At 29.2% G+C, this 15,401-nt stretch overlaps 1 protein-coding gene across 1 annotated transcript; it reads left to right on the top strand.

Annotated features, from left to right (window-relative positions):
- The first annotated feature begins 856 nt into the window (after window positions 1–856).
- Window positions 857–4,236, top strand: LOC115714779 (uncharacterized). Its single transcript, XM_030643531.2, has 6 exons — window positions 857–1,092; window positions 1,349–1,481; window positions 1,583–1,686; window positions 2,816–2,987; window positions 3,089–3,229; window positions 3,659–4,236. Exons 1-6 carry the CDS (start codon window positions 1,043–1,045, stop codon window positions 4,016–4,018), a joined length of 960 nt encoding a protein of 319 aa, XP_030499391.2. The 5' UTR covers window positions 857–1,042; the 3' UTR covers window positions 4,019–4,236.
- The last annotated feature ends 11,165 nt before the right edge of the window (window positions 4,237–15,401 follow it).

Genomic DNA, 15,401 nt, shown 5'->3' on the forward strand with positions numbered 1-15,401 from the left:
GGTTTGATTTATATATAAATGGAGATGGAAATAGTTTATTATTGGAGATTAAGTAACAATAGTCTTTTTTTAAATTTTTTTCTATGAAATATTAAATAATTTATTATTAAAAAAATAACCGATCCAATCCGCACTATTGCGGATTGGATTGGATCGGATTTAAACTATTATGCGGATCGGATTGGATCCAAAATATGAAATCCGCACTTAGTGCGGATTGGATGTTGTTTGACCAAAAAAGTGCGGATTGAATCGGATGAACACCCCTATGTGGGACTTTGGTTACATATCTAACAATCCTCCCTTTAAACAAAACAAAGGACCACATTGCTTCCCCTTAAATGATCTTCTATCTGTCCACTCTACCTCGAGAATTCTTGCTCTTTTCTCAGGCCAACCTTAAACGATCTTCCATTTGTCCACTCTACCTCAAGAGTTCTTGCTCTTTTCTTAGGCAAACCTCAAACGATCTTCCATTTGTATACTCTACCTCGAGAGTTCTTGCTCTTTTCTTAGGCCAACTCCTCAGAGCACACTGCCTATCTACTAGAGTACTTGTAAGGACTGAGGCTTATCTTATTTGTTTGGCATTTTGAGAATTTATTTATATAGCTAATTTTTAGATCTTGCTCTGATACCATTTGTTAGGACCATCGGACAACACCTATCTCTACATTGGTATAATATTATTTACGTTGGGCCTAAACCTCCACATACTTATTTTTGGGCTCTTTCCCAAAAAGCGTCGTACCTATAGAAATATTGTGCATCCTTATTATAAACTAAAAATTCTCATTTAACTAAAAAAAATGTGCTATATTTGTAATTTAAATCCATTGCGTTATTTTTGTAAATTTATTTGAAAATATATACACATAATTTCTTCTGAAATGCGGGGAAAAAGCCTTCGTTTTTGCTTCAACACAACACACAGCTCGAGTGTTGAGAATCTTTATTGGCAATGGTAGATCAGAGAGATTCATACTAGAATAGTAGACACTGCCTCAACTCAAATCTCTCTCTCTCTCTGATTTAGTCTTCAATGTCTCTCCTAAACCAACTCTTCAACAGAGGTGTATTTGGTGCAAAATGGTTAGTTTTTACATTCCATTTTTCTCTCTTTTTTCATTAATGAATCAATTCATTTGATGCGAATTTGAATCACTGTAAACAAATTTAGGGGTTTGTTTTTACAATTTGATTGGTCAAAAACTTTGTAATCTTCAATGGATATGTGGGTTTCTTTCGATTTCAGATTTGGTGGCGAAATTCAGTTTAGTTTTGTGTGCAACTTATCAATGTCTTTAGAAATTTCCTTTCTTTACATTGTTTTGAATTTTTTTTGAAGCAAAACATGTTTGAATTTGGCGATTGCACGGATCAAATTGTTGCAAAACAAGAGAGATTCACAGACCAAACTTATGCGCAAAGAGATAGCTCAATTTTTGCAGACTGGCCAAGAAGCTATAGCTCGAATTCGGGTATGCCTTGAATACTTTGTAACCCTTTAAATTTTACTGGCTTTTGATATGAATTTGTTGTTTTAAATTAAGGTATCTTCTGCAATTGGTGTTTTGATCAGGTTGAGCATGTCATAAGAGAACAAAATATATGGGCTGCCTATGAGATTTTAGAGCTCTTCTGTGAATTTATTCTTGCACGTGTTCCCATCATTGATAGCCAGAGGTAAATCCATTTGTTATCAGAGATTTCTTTTTTGTGGACAGTTTATGAAATTTGCATGGCTTGTGTTATAGCTCAAAAGAATTTCTAATAGTTTTGATATATTTATCTCCTAACTGTCTAATCTTGATCACTCCAAAACATAATACTGTAAAATTGGCTGTCCTTCTGAAAGAACGTAATCTAATGTTTCCACAAATAAGGGAGAAACAATTGGATTACAAATTTCTGTAAACTTTACTTCCCACTTGTCCTTTGTTTATCATTTTGTAAAGATGCCCCCTTACGAGATGCTTAAACACCGAACAATTTAGAGGAAATGAACTGATGAAGAACAAGCTGCAGAGTGCGGTATTTGTAATTGAGGAAATGAACTGATGAAAGACAGGAAGACTTGAATGTGATCGAAGTGAAGCCACCTATTTAACAATTTTCAAATTAAATTTTAGATGAGTGTTGCATGCCGTTCTTGGACATTTGATATACAAGATGACCATACATCTTAGATAATAGAAATGAAGGATAACCCTTGTTCCATATGTTTTGTATCACATATGCAAGGTTTTGAAACAAGCTAGTATTTTGTGAATGTTCAATATGTAGTACACGCTTTCTTTTCAATAGGTTGCTCTTATGTTTTATAAGTCTCGGTTGGAGGTGCCAATCTATTTCTGTATAAATTTATTATGTTGGTTTCTGTCTTAGCATTCATCTTGATGAATTCAAGCTCTCTAAGTATTGTGTGCTACTATTATACCTTTTTCTTAGAGATTATTATACAAAAGACACTGCAATAGAAAGTTTTTAATTAAGAAATTTGTTACGTCGTTTTAAAGTACTCGACAGAAAATGTCAAACACTTGATAAGAGTAGAATTCGGGATCGTATTTTCCTTAACATTCTCTTATGAATCAAATTTGATAGGACAATATGCTCATAGTGTAGGATATGTTATTGTGAATGCTTTTCCAAATGTATGCTATATGTTCTAGTATGACCAATAATAATAGTATTTTTAATTCTTGCACTCTCCCTTTTTCCCCAAAACTTTGTATTGTCCTTTAGTTTAACTAGGACTTACATGAATTCTTTGTCATCTAAGGCGTTTTGACAATCATTAGTAACATAACAGGGAGTGCCCAACAGAGCTGCAAGAAGCTATATCAAGTATAATATTTGCTGCTCCTCGATGTTCAGATGTCCCTGATTTGTTGCTTATCAAGAATTTGTTTAGTACTAAGTATGGAAAGGCATTTGTCTCATCTGTGTCTGAGCTTCGTCCTGATTCCGGCGTAAACCGTACTGTTAAGTAAATTTAATGCATTGCCACTTTGTAATATATATGTTTAGTGTTTGTACTTGTAAAATTGATGTGTTTCCATTTCGTTTGATATTGCAACTACAGATAATCGAAAAGCTTTCAGTTAGTGCTCCATCACCAGAGGTGAAACTCAAAGTGTTGAAGGAGATTGCACGAGAGTACAATCTGGAATGGGATTCTTCTAATGCCGAAGCCGAACTTAGTAAAAGACACGAAGATTTGCTGGTACCTTCACAAATTATCTATATGTTTTTTCATTCACACAACACTAAAATAAATATATCAGTAACTATCAACTATTTTTACACATTTCATTAGTTGATTCTATTCCCTGCAATTACCCTGTCTCTGAGCTTTATTTGACATAGTTTTGTAATATCTTAAAAAATTATCAGTTTTCTTCTCCTACTCTGCCATCCCTTAGAGGGAAAACCCTTCTTCACGAATGCATGCAAACTCGAATTGAAAGTTTCTTTGTCAGTTTACTGTTGTTAGAATTCCATTTCTCGAAATTGGATAAATGACCTACCCAAGAGTACCTCTTGGGTACCTACATACCTAATGCTGTAATTTCTATATCTCTTGGGGCCATTACATTCTAATCTTCTTTAGTACAGAATCATAATAATCAATCTATGCCTTCATTGACTTCAGGGTGGATCAAAACCAATAACTGGTGGAGCTGGACATTTTCAGCCTCCCGCATATCAGGGCACGTTTAACTCATCAAACTCCCAAAGGGAAATCCCAACTTTGCCTAACCATATAATAAAAGAATCTCAGCAGCCTCAACTTCCAAATCCTCCGAGTAGGATGCCTTCATCAGGTACTAATGAAATTCAAGCTTCAACTAAATATGATAATGCAGCAGCAGTTAGAAATGTCAAAATGGAGACAGGACTACATACATCCTCCGATATCTTGGAAAGAGCTAGAGCTGCGCTTGCCTCTGCAGAACGGGCAACTGCTTCTGCCCGAGCAGCTGCAGAGCTGGCTAATGTTAAATTTAGATAATCTTAGTAAATGCTTTGAAGAACAGGTCGAGAAAGTACCAAGCTCTCGCTATCCATTGATTTCAGTTGGAAAAACTCTCCTGATGGGTCTTAAGGTATTACTTCTCATTATTAGAGAAACTGCAATAGCTTACTTTGTGTATACCATTAATGTTTTGTATGTTGATTATACATTATAACATTATATCTTATTTTCAAATAACAAGGTTTGATTTATATCTATTCTATATAAAGTGTGCCTATATAATTAAATTCTTGGTTTATGAGAAATTCATGGGGTGTGACTTTTTATTTATATTTAAAAAAATAATAAAATATTATTTATATATCATAAAATAATAAAATAAAAATTTAAATTAATATTTAAACTGATATTATTTATATATATACAATATTATATATTGTTCTCATGTGATATTATTTAAACCATAAATTTACTATCCTATTTTGAATTTAATTAAAACCAATAAAATATATATACCTAATCTTTGTACGTTCTCATTTTTTTAATTTTTTTATTAAAGTTAATTATTTTAAATAAATAAAAATTCATAATAAAAATCTAAGTTCTAAATTTTCTCTATTACTATACTATTTTGAATTTAATTAACAATAATAAAATATATGTACGTATATTTTTCATTTTTTTAATATAAATTTTCTATATACATATATATTTATACAAAAAAAAAATAGAGATAAAAAATAGTAGTGAAGAGATCCAAAAAATTTCACATAAGCTTCAAACACACTCTAAAAAAAGTATCATTTATAATTCTATGTGTAACTAATTTATTTGTTTATTTGGATGATTTTAGTCTATATATCTCAAATTATACTTTTTAATTTTTATAATTCGGTTATAGCAAGTAAGAATATTTGGGTTGATATAATCATAACAGTATATATATAGCTTTATTAGTTGAGCATGAATTGTCCATTTGATTTTGTTTTAAGTTTAGATTTTACAATTGTATTTGAATACTTAGCTATATATATGTGGATCTTGAGTTTATCGGGTTAATTTGTTGAAAATATATGTTTACTGATTTGTTCAAAATAAATATACATAAACACATATATTTTGTTGAATCCAAATATACATAAACACATATATTTTGTTAAATCTATCATGGAGTGCTATGAGATTGATGAGAGGCTTCAAGAGAAGAATGATATTAAGATAAATTTGTAGAGCATTGCTTTGTTATAATATTATTTGGAAGCTATCATATTTCTTGTTTTTTATATTCTTTCTTTCATATGTCCAGTTATATGCCTGCTACCCTTATTCTTTATAATTTTATTATTACCGGCTCGAGTTAAGTGTCCATAGTAGTGTGTAGCATTATTATTTTTTAAATATATTTCAAGCTAATCTCCATTCTCCTCTTCTCTTTCTGCAAATTTTAAATTTGACTTTTCACTATTGATTTTCAAATAACCCCACACACTAATTAAAATTAGTTTTTAAATCATTTTAAATTATATGATTATTTATTGAATCTTTCTTAATTAAATTATAGAACACATAACATAAAACTAAATATACGTGCCTTGCACGTAACTTTCTTCTAGTATATATATATGTGTGTGTGTGTCTACACATCCACTTGCTGAAACAAAAATTTACAAAATGTACATGTTGTGATAGAATAAATTTACTTAATAGATCATGAGTTGGGTTTCTTTTCTGTGTCTCATTCTCACAATTGAAGAAATCTAAGTAATAGGATGGATCTAAATTCTCATTTATGAAGACAAGACTTTCAGTTTGTGATTATAAAAGTGTGCGTTTATGTATATATACTCGTTATATATTATCTTGCTACTTGTTAATTTTGAAAAATTGTGTTTATTAGAGAATAAGAAAAATGAGATTTTAGAAGGGGTTGTTTAGTTTTTGTTTAACTTCAAGGATGTATTAGTTTTTGATTGACTTTAACTTCAATTTTATATTAAGGTAAATTGTATTAAATTAGATTATATTTCATTTATCTATCGATCTAATTTAGCAAAAAAAATATATAATAAAAATAAACATTTAATTAAAAAAAAAGATTGCAAGTGTATTATATATATTTTGGAGATAGGCATTATTTTGAGAAGGGTTTAAGATAGCCAATAAATCAAACAACATCAACAATCTTAGTAGCTAGCTAGTTCTCCAATTTGAATTAAATTATGTCTTGTTATGAACCTAACTTATAGACACTTTCTTTCATTATATTTTATATGGTGGTAAATGATATTATAGAATTCGGGTATTCCTATTGGGCACTTGTGGTGTTAGGTGTCACATTGCAATTGGTTAACAATATTCCTTAAAAAATTATAATGTTAATATATATATATAGGATTTTATATTGAATTAAATCAATAACAATACGACAACTAAGAGAGTCCTAACCTAAAAATTAAAATTCTTGATTAATGGAGAAACAATATCACTATTTTTGTTTAATAAGAAACTAAAGTAAATGATTGACTCATTCCATACTAGAAATAATCGTAGGAAAAACACAAATTGTTATTTCTCAATGATATTTCACCATCAAGATATTTGTTCCGTAAAATTATTTTATAAAAGTTTATCGATATTTTCTTTTTAATTAGTATTCCAGGCACTACTTGTACCTTTACATATTTTAATTTAAGAGCACCGATATAGATGTTAGAAAGCCTCTTGAGTCTCAATCCTTTTTGGACACCATTAAAGATGACCAAACTAATTAGCAATGGTCATCAAGAAATTAAGAAGATCAAAACTGAATCATTGGGTTTAACTTCCACACTCCAAGAATAAAACACCCCATTTCCTAGTTATTTAGTTTTGGTTTGAAAAAAACATAATAAAGAATATATATTAGTATTTTATTAATAAGAGACCAAAAAGAAACAAAAGAAAAGGGGAAGGAGTAGACCTTAGTAAGTAAAGAATAATGAAGTGGCAGAACTTATTTGGTTAACAAAAGCTGAACCCTAATAACCCAAATCAAACCCCACCCAAAAAATAAATAAAATTGAAATTAGTCAGAACAAACCAAAACATTCTTGTTTGCTTTGGCAGACACTATCCCTGACCTTACATCAAGTTGAGTTCCCCATAGATTATTATTCAATCTCATCTCCATGTTTACTGCCATCTCCAGCTAGCTAAATCATGAGCATTTCTGTTCGGTGCCAGTACCTTTTATAAGTGACGTCTTACGATTAGTTAGTTATATGAGACTCAATAATTAATTACACTAATAGCAGTATGACACCGAAAAAATTATTAGAAATCAATTGTCTCTTTTAGCAATTCTCCTAAATCATATCTAATCACTTTTTTTTAAAAATACACAGCTTTTTGCATTACAGTACTTATATAAAGAATTAATGGTTTTGAGAACTTTTCTCTGGCGAAAAAATGTACCTTACATAATTTACATCAATGTAGAGCTTAAAAGAAATGTAGTATCTTTATTATTATTATTAAGATTATTATTTTTTAAAAACTATGTAAAATCAATAAAAATAATCATACGTACTTACACAGTATTACATGATTTATTACCATGTGATAGGGTTATACTATTATTACCTAACGATTCATAAATATTTTATGATTTTTTTAATAAATTAGTACTTATAAATATCGTTAATTAATTAGGTAAAATCAAATAGATAAAATATTCTTACCAAAAAAATGATCGGAGCTTATGAATTAGTAATTAATCACTAGTAGTCAAATACAATATATTAACATAATTACTAATTCATAAGCTCAGATTATTTGATTAAATAAGTTGACTAATTTATGTTGTAATATTTTATATAGGTTGTATAATGGTATTTTACTTTTTATAGTATTGACCATATGTACACATATAACTTTATATACACCTATAAAGAAGTAATTTTATATTATCTTTTGTTAAAGATGAGTCCTAAAAATGACTTTCCATATAAGTATGTGTTAAATATTAATTATGTGATTTATGTGTACATTTTATTTCTCTGAAATACACATGATATTATTACATTTATTTTTAAATACTAAGTGATTAGTGTATACTGAAAAGAGAAAAGGTAAAAATAAAAATAAAATAATGTATATTAATTATTTGTTGGCCCCTCCTCCCATCCTCAGTAGATCATACCTATATATTAATATGATAATTTTGAATTAATCTAATAACATAATTAATGTAGTGAAATGGTACTATTTGATTCAAATATCTATTAATTTGTATACTCATTTACCATCCAATATAAAAGATGTCAAAGATAGATAGAGATAATTGGGTTGTTAAAATTGTAAAGTTGGTCTTTTCGGGTGTTGTTTAATTAGGTTGCAATTATTTGTTTTGTGCACTAATATATATACTTCTCTAATTCATTAAAAAAATATATTAATTAGCTGAATTGGCTATCTTTGTATCAAATTTCAAATTGTACAATATGTAATGTATGTATATATATATATAGAGTTTCAATGTGTATATATATATATTATATCACAGATTTCAACAAAGATATATATGATGATGATGATGGTGAGTGTGAAAATGGGATGGATGTGTGTGATGCAATTAAGCACAAATTAAACCCACGTCTGTGTGTTTCACAAAAGACACAGTAATATATAGTCATGCATGCATGGAAATTTCAGCAAAAGAAAACAGTTCTCAGAAATCTATATATATTTATATATATATATAGACCGTACATATATTGAGTGAGAGAGAGAGAGAGAGAGAGAGAGAGAGAGAGAGATGGAATGGAGTAGTGTTGTTGTGTTGTATGTGAGAGTGACAAAGATGTAACGTAGGTTTAGTAGCAGGGGAGATCCTATAATAAAGACATACACAACAGATATATATCTATCTCTATTAATATATTATATATATTGGAATCAAGAAACAAGAAATGATCATGATGATCCTATCTATATATATAAATATAAATATGAGATTGAGACCGTAGCTCTCCAACCGCGTGATCTACCCTAAGAAGCCACATTGATTTTCGTTTAAATGAACCGTCCTTTTCTCTCTTGATTTTCGTTTTCAATTACACCCACATTCTCTCTCTCTCTCTCATTTCACACATCTTTTTAATTATATATATATAGGGATATGATTTTGCCCTGTTATATTGTAATTTCACGGATTGTAATCCGTGATGTACGACAACCGTCAGATGATGAAATTATTTGATCTGACGGCTGAGATTGATCTAGGAGTAATTAGGGTTAAAAAGTAGAAACGTACCCTGACACTCATTTAATGTACCCTGAGACCCATCTAATGTACCACGGAATACATTCCGTGAAAGTACATCACGGAACAAAATCATATCCCTATATATATACTATGCTCCTATAATATATATAGCCCTTACTATCATTGTTGATTGGGTATATAGCATACTCAAATTTTATTGTTGAATCCCAACAAAAAAAAAATAACAGTTTTAACACAAATTATTATATTAAATTATGTATATAATTTGATACTTAATTTCATGGTTAATAGCAATATAAGATTAAAGAGAGTGTTAGACACTATTGATATTTTTTAGTATTTTTTTTTCTTCATATTTCAACCATAATACTAAAATACACTTAAAATAGTATATTAGTATAATATTTTATTCATAAGTTTTAATTATAAATAGATTATTTAATTATTTATTTTTTATTTTTTTTATATAAAATGGTTATTTAATTAGTAAAAAGTTAAAGAAAATCATGCAACACTATAGACACATAAATAGCATGCCTTTTGCCATTTGGTTGGAGCATTTTGCTAATAAAATTTTACTAAATTGGAGTTTGTATAGCCTAAATGCTTAAAGTTTTGAATTTATAAACGGTATAATAAATTTATTAATTTTTTTGGCGGCATAATTTTGTCATTATTGACTTCATTAATATCTTAAATTTAAAAGTAAGTGATATCACATATTTTTGTTAAAACCTAATGATATTAAATATGATTCTTACATGTGTTATATGTTTAAGACACTAACAGAATTTATACTGATAAAATTAAACAAAAATTATATTTTTATTAATATTAAGTACTTATAACGTTAAAAAAAATCATTAAGTTTATGTTGTTTAAAAAATTAATATTTTGTGTACTTATGTCTTTATTATTCTTTTTTAATTTCATTAATATTTAAAAATGTTAAGAAAAATCTATTTTTTTCTTATATCACATTAATTTGAATAATATTAAGATATATACGTATGAAATTCAATTTTAAAATTAATAGGCAATAAAAAATTGTATAGTATTATATTCCCACACATTATTAATGTAAGACTCTCTAATACAATTAGATGTTAAACTAGAATGACATCATGTACATCTGAAAGTTGGTTGAGAAAGTAAAGAATATGGTGAGTTGTATGGTAAAAGATGTATGTATATATTCTCAAAATTAATTGGCATAGCTTATATAACCACGTGTTGTGTACTGTAGTAATACAGATATTTCACTGATATCGTTTTTTGTTTGGATCAAGGGTTATACCACCACAGCCACTCAAGGGTTTATATATGCTTGATTTTTTAGGAGGTTAACTTATTGTAACGGTACTATTTTTATTAAGGTGGGAACTCTTGGGTTATGTTTAAAAGTTAAATTTTTGGTGAGAGAAGAAAAAATTAAAAAAAAAATAAAAAGAAAAAAGATTATTAAATAGTATGGAAAGAAAAATTATATAAGTGCATTCAACAAAATTTTCTATTTTAAACTTAAAAAATTGATTTATATTTTTTTATTTTCCACAAAACTATTTGGGCAATCAAAAAAGTAGGAAAAAAATCAACACCAAGTGATTTCCTATTAATTCAGCAAAATTGACATAGGTTATATGCATTTTATATATATTATTAAGTTCAGGGATAATGTATGCAAAAATATATGTATATGTGTATATATTTATATATGGGCAGAATTAATATATAAGAAATGAAATTTTTCTCATCGACAGTAGTGGAACTGTCTTTATTACTACTGGACTTACTTGTGGGACTAATTATGAGAAGTGGGTGTGTGTCTGATATTATATATAATAAATATTGTAGCTATACATATAGAGATAATAAGTTGGTATGAATGGTAGTAGTCATATATGGATTCACTATAGTTGAATGTGGATCATTACTATTACTAACATCTCTATCATCTCTCTTCAACTTTCATTTTCATGAATTTAGTAACCAATTAACTCAATTCCTTACTATCATTTACTTAGGGTTTATTTTACACCAATGATCTACCTATATATATATACATAGTCTTCTCCTCTCTCTCTCTCTCTCTTTTTCTTTTTCTTGTAACTGTTAGTAGTAGTGGATCCAAAGCTACAACAATACAATTAATAATTAAACTAAAAATTGTATTGTTGACTATAAAAAAAATTGCAACTTTTAGTAATAATCTTTTATTAATCTTTTGTAACTAAATATAACTTTTTGTCACAACAAAAAATTACTTGTGACTAAAATATATATAGTATTTAGATACAAGTTGTCACTAATTTAGTTTTAATCACATGTTGTGACTAAAAACACATTTAGTCACAATAAATTGTCATTTTTGTGATTAATACTTTTAGTCACAACACAATAATGATAATTTATAATTAGCTATAATTTTTTTTTTTATTTTTAGTCACAAGTTTTGTTATAACTAAAAGTAAGATTTTTTGTAACTATAAAAAAATTTACTTTAATCACAATAAAATTTGTGACTAAAAGTAGAAAAATTGTAATTAGTTATATAAATCGTCATTCTTATGTTGTGACTATAAATTTATGATTAAATATATTAGTCATAAAAATTATAATTTATTTTGACTAAATGTATTTTTAGTTACAATACTTGTTGTGACTAAAACTAAATTAGTGACAATCTGTAAATAAATATTATATTTTAGTCACAAGTAACATTTTGTTGTGACTAAAAGTCACATTTAATCACAAAAAAAAATATATTGTGAATAAAAAGTTAGGGACCGGATTTTGTCCCGTTACTGTACGGACACGGATTGCAATCCGTGATGTACTGTAACCGTCGGATGGGCAGTTACTTTGATCCAAAGGTTGGGGTTCATGTAGGGGTTGATGTAGGGGTATGTAGGGTTAAATAAATGGATACCGGCTACTTTTTTGAAATTTAAATTTATTAAAAAATGGAAAAGTGAACAGTTACATCCATCAATCAAGTCCTATCAACCTATCAACCGTCGTCCCTCTCCACTCACTATACCATTTCATTGTTATTTTTATTTTGTTGTTTATTTTGCAAAGTTCTTTCATTTCCATTTTCGTCTCTGCTAGGGCAAAAGCAAAGTTCTTTCATTTCCATTTTCTTTTTCATTTTCCATTTTGTTTTTCCATTTTCCATTTTCATTTGAGTTGGTGAAACCCATACTGTACATTTTGTTCACTGTGGTGTACATTACTCGGAGTCTGCCATTGTTGGAGTTGTTACAGGGAGTGTCAACGGTGGGTTTTACACTTTGTCCGTTCTACTTTACATACTTTTCACAGAAAAAAAAATACATTTTTCAAGCGAACGTGGTGTTTTTGCATTTTCGTGTACTTAATATCTTCCATTTTGTCTCAGGTGTGGAGGGTGAGGTGTTGCAAGGATTGTGCATTTCTGTGTGGAGGTATTACTTTCTCTATCTCTCTCTATCTCTTTCTCTCTGGTTTTGTGTTGAATGGAGTTTGTATTTCTTTCTCTGTCTCCCAGTGCATGTGCTTGGTTGTATGTGTGGAATGTACTCTAAATTGTTTTGAGTTTTTCGTTTTAGTTTTTTATGAATATATGATTCGGTATTTCTATTTAAAGTGGAATGCACTTGTAATTTAGGGGTTTTGATTTAGGTATTTTGATTTCGGTATTTGTGAAATGTGTTAGTTGACTTGTTTGGATTTTGAATATTTGGGGATTGGATAAATGGAGATTTTTTGAGCAATATGACAAAACTCATTTCAATTTAAAAATCTGAACCCAATAAAACAAAAATAGTTGTATTGTTATTATTATTATGGCCTTATGTATAGGTATTAGAGAAAAAGATGTTATCTTTTTTCAGTTATGTGTACGGTGAAGACTAAAGATATAAATGTATCATATGTTTTGAGCAAAACCCGAAAAATATAATTCACAAGTTCTATAATATTAGGTTGGATATTGTTTTAGTGATCTTATCATTATGTAGCGATTTTGCTTTCTTTCTTGTTTTTGGGATAAAATATGAAAATATCAAGTATTTGTAAGTATGGTACCAATTTTAGAGGCACTAAACTTATTGGTACTGAGCATAATGTCATACAATTTAAATATCCTAATAGAAATAGGAGATATTATCAAACCAAACAAGTTGTGTATTGAATTAAAAACTTAACACAGATAAATTAGGAGTACTATTAAAAATTCGGATAAGAATAATTTAAAAAAATATATGTTTTAAATTTTGTAAAGATATTTGTACTATAGAAAATAAAATTTTCGTACATTTTTGAGACCTTATAAAATTAAAACCCTTTCGAAATTTTTTCACTTATGCGAGATAGAATTGATCTTATAAAATAGTATCAAAAGAAAGCTATTTTGTAAAGTAATATAGAAGTGGACAAGGTTTAGAAGTCCCATTTTGCAACCCCATCAAAGCTTAATGTTCATACTTGAGGAAGTGTAATAAGACATTAGTAAGTACTCTAGTTAGCAAGTAAAACATTAGTTGCATTCTCCTTTGAAGAATTATGGAGTTTTTGACTATGTTAGGTATAGGGAAAAAATGTGGAAGGGATAGAAAATAAGTTTAAAAAATTGTGGTAGATCCTTATTATTTATTCTTCTCAGTGTATATTTTCATGTTCCTTCGCATCTACACCTTTGAGATGCCTACAATAAAATCTTAATATAATTGTTTCTATATTTTATATTACATATGTTGACATCATTGTATGTTAAAAGTGAATCTTGTATAAGCGACTTTCTTGGGATGGTATTGTAATAGTAAATTATCTTAGGAAAATATGATAACTTGGAAGCAAAGGGAGACTATTTTGCAACAAGATGAGTGATTTTTATTGTTATTATTACTTGTTTATTTTATTAATTGTTTGTGAGCTGCTTTGTACTTTGCGGTTTTTTTGTTCCAATCGATGGCAGGAGTTGTTGGTTTGGTACAACCCACTCGATTTTGGGAAATTGACATTGCTTTTAATTGAATTTTAATCTTATTTGAATTTTCCTTTTGGGAAATTAGAATTATAACAAAACTAACAATTTACAGAATCCATTATTTAGGCATATTGGTACATTGTACTTAACAGTTTCCATGTAATACATATTATGAAATTATGTTATATGGGAAGAGATGCTTACTCGTTATTGTACACATATAGAAAATTAAGTGTCGGGATGTCATGAATACCTTTGAAATGTTAGACAATTGCATGATTTATTCATAGTCATTGTCTTCCAATTTTTTAGGGTTTTGAATGTTTGTTAATTTAAGTTATTTTGTCTTGTGTAATAGGTTTATAAAATGGTATTTAAACGGAAGAGGGGGCTGCTAGACAAAAAGGATGCGGCGAGAGATAAGAAGAAGGATCCGAAGGAAGCTTGGCGAAGTACTAGTGAGTTATTTGTGGCGATTATTTTAGTGGTAATATTTTTTGGTTTTGAAAATAATATTTATAATTCCATTCCTTTATTTAATTGATGCGGCCAAGCCAATTTCTATGCTTATCTTTGATGCACACAAAGAGAAACCTAAAGCAGATGTGAGTGACTTGGACTGTGTTATGGATCTTTTATTTTTTATCTTTGATTTAGCGTACTTTTGTTAATAATCAAGTCTTAATATTGCAGGTGCTTCGTAGTTTTAAGGAGCAATTCAAGCTTCTTACCGATGAAGAGATTGAGAATTGGGGCATACGAAGTCGAGGCTTCCCCCTCCAAGGTTGGTGGTAGAGGGAAAGGGAAGAAGGTGAAGGAGACATTATCTGTTGAGCCAGGGATTGACAACAACGAAGGTGTGGGGGACGTTCAAGTTTCTGGTCGTTGCTCATTCGAGCGTTTGGGGAGAATAGTCCCAGCTTTGAACGAGGCTCAAAAAGAAATGGTGAGAAATGCCGGTTTCTCAACATTTTTAAGGGAGGATGCCCCGTACATAGGCAATTTAAGATAGTTAGTTGGGCGATCGATCACGTGGATCCAACCACTTCTCGGTGGAGATATTTGGAAGAACAATCCAACTATCCGCCAAGGTGTTTGAGGATGTCATGGGAATCGGGATGGCGGAGAACCCGTGGCAACCGAAAGTGAGCGTGACCTGGTTGAGTTTGACGTCCTCTTCAAGG

The sequence above is a fragment of the Cannabis sativa genome, chromosome 4, assembly GCF_029168945.1.
Source record: "Cannabis sativa cultivar Pink pepper isolate KNU-18-1 chromosome 4, ASM2916894v1, whole genome shotgun sequence".
NCBI classification, from domain to species: Eukaryota; Viridiplantae; Streptophyta; class Magnoliopsida; order Rosales; family Cannabaceae; genus Cannabis; species Cannabis sativa.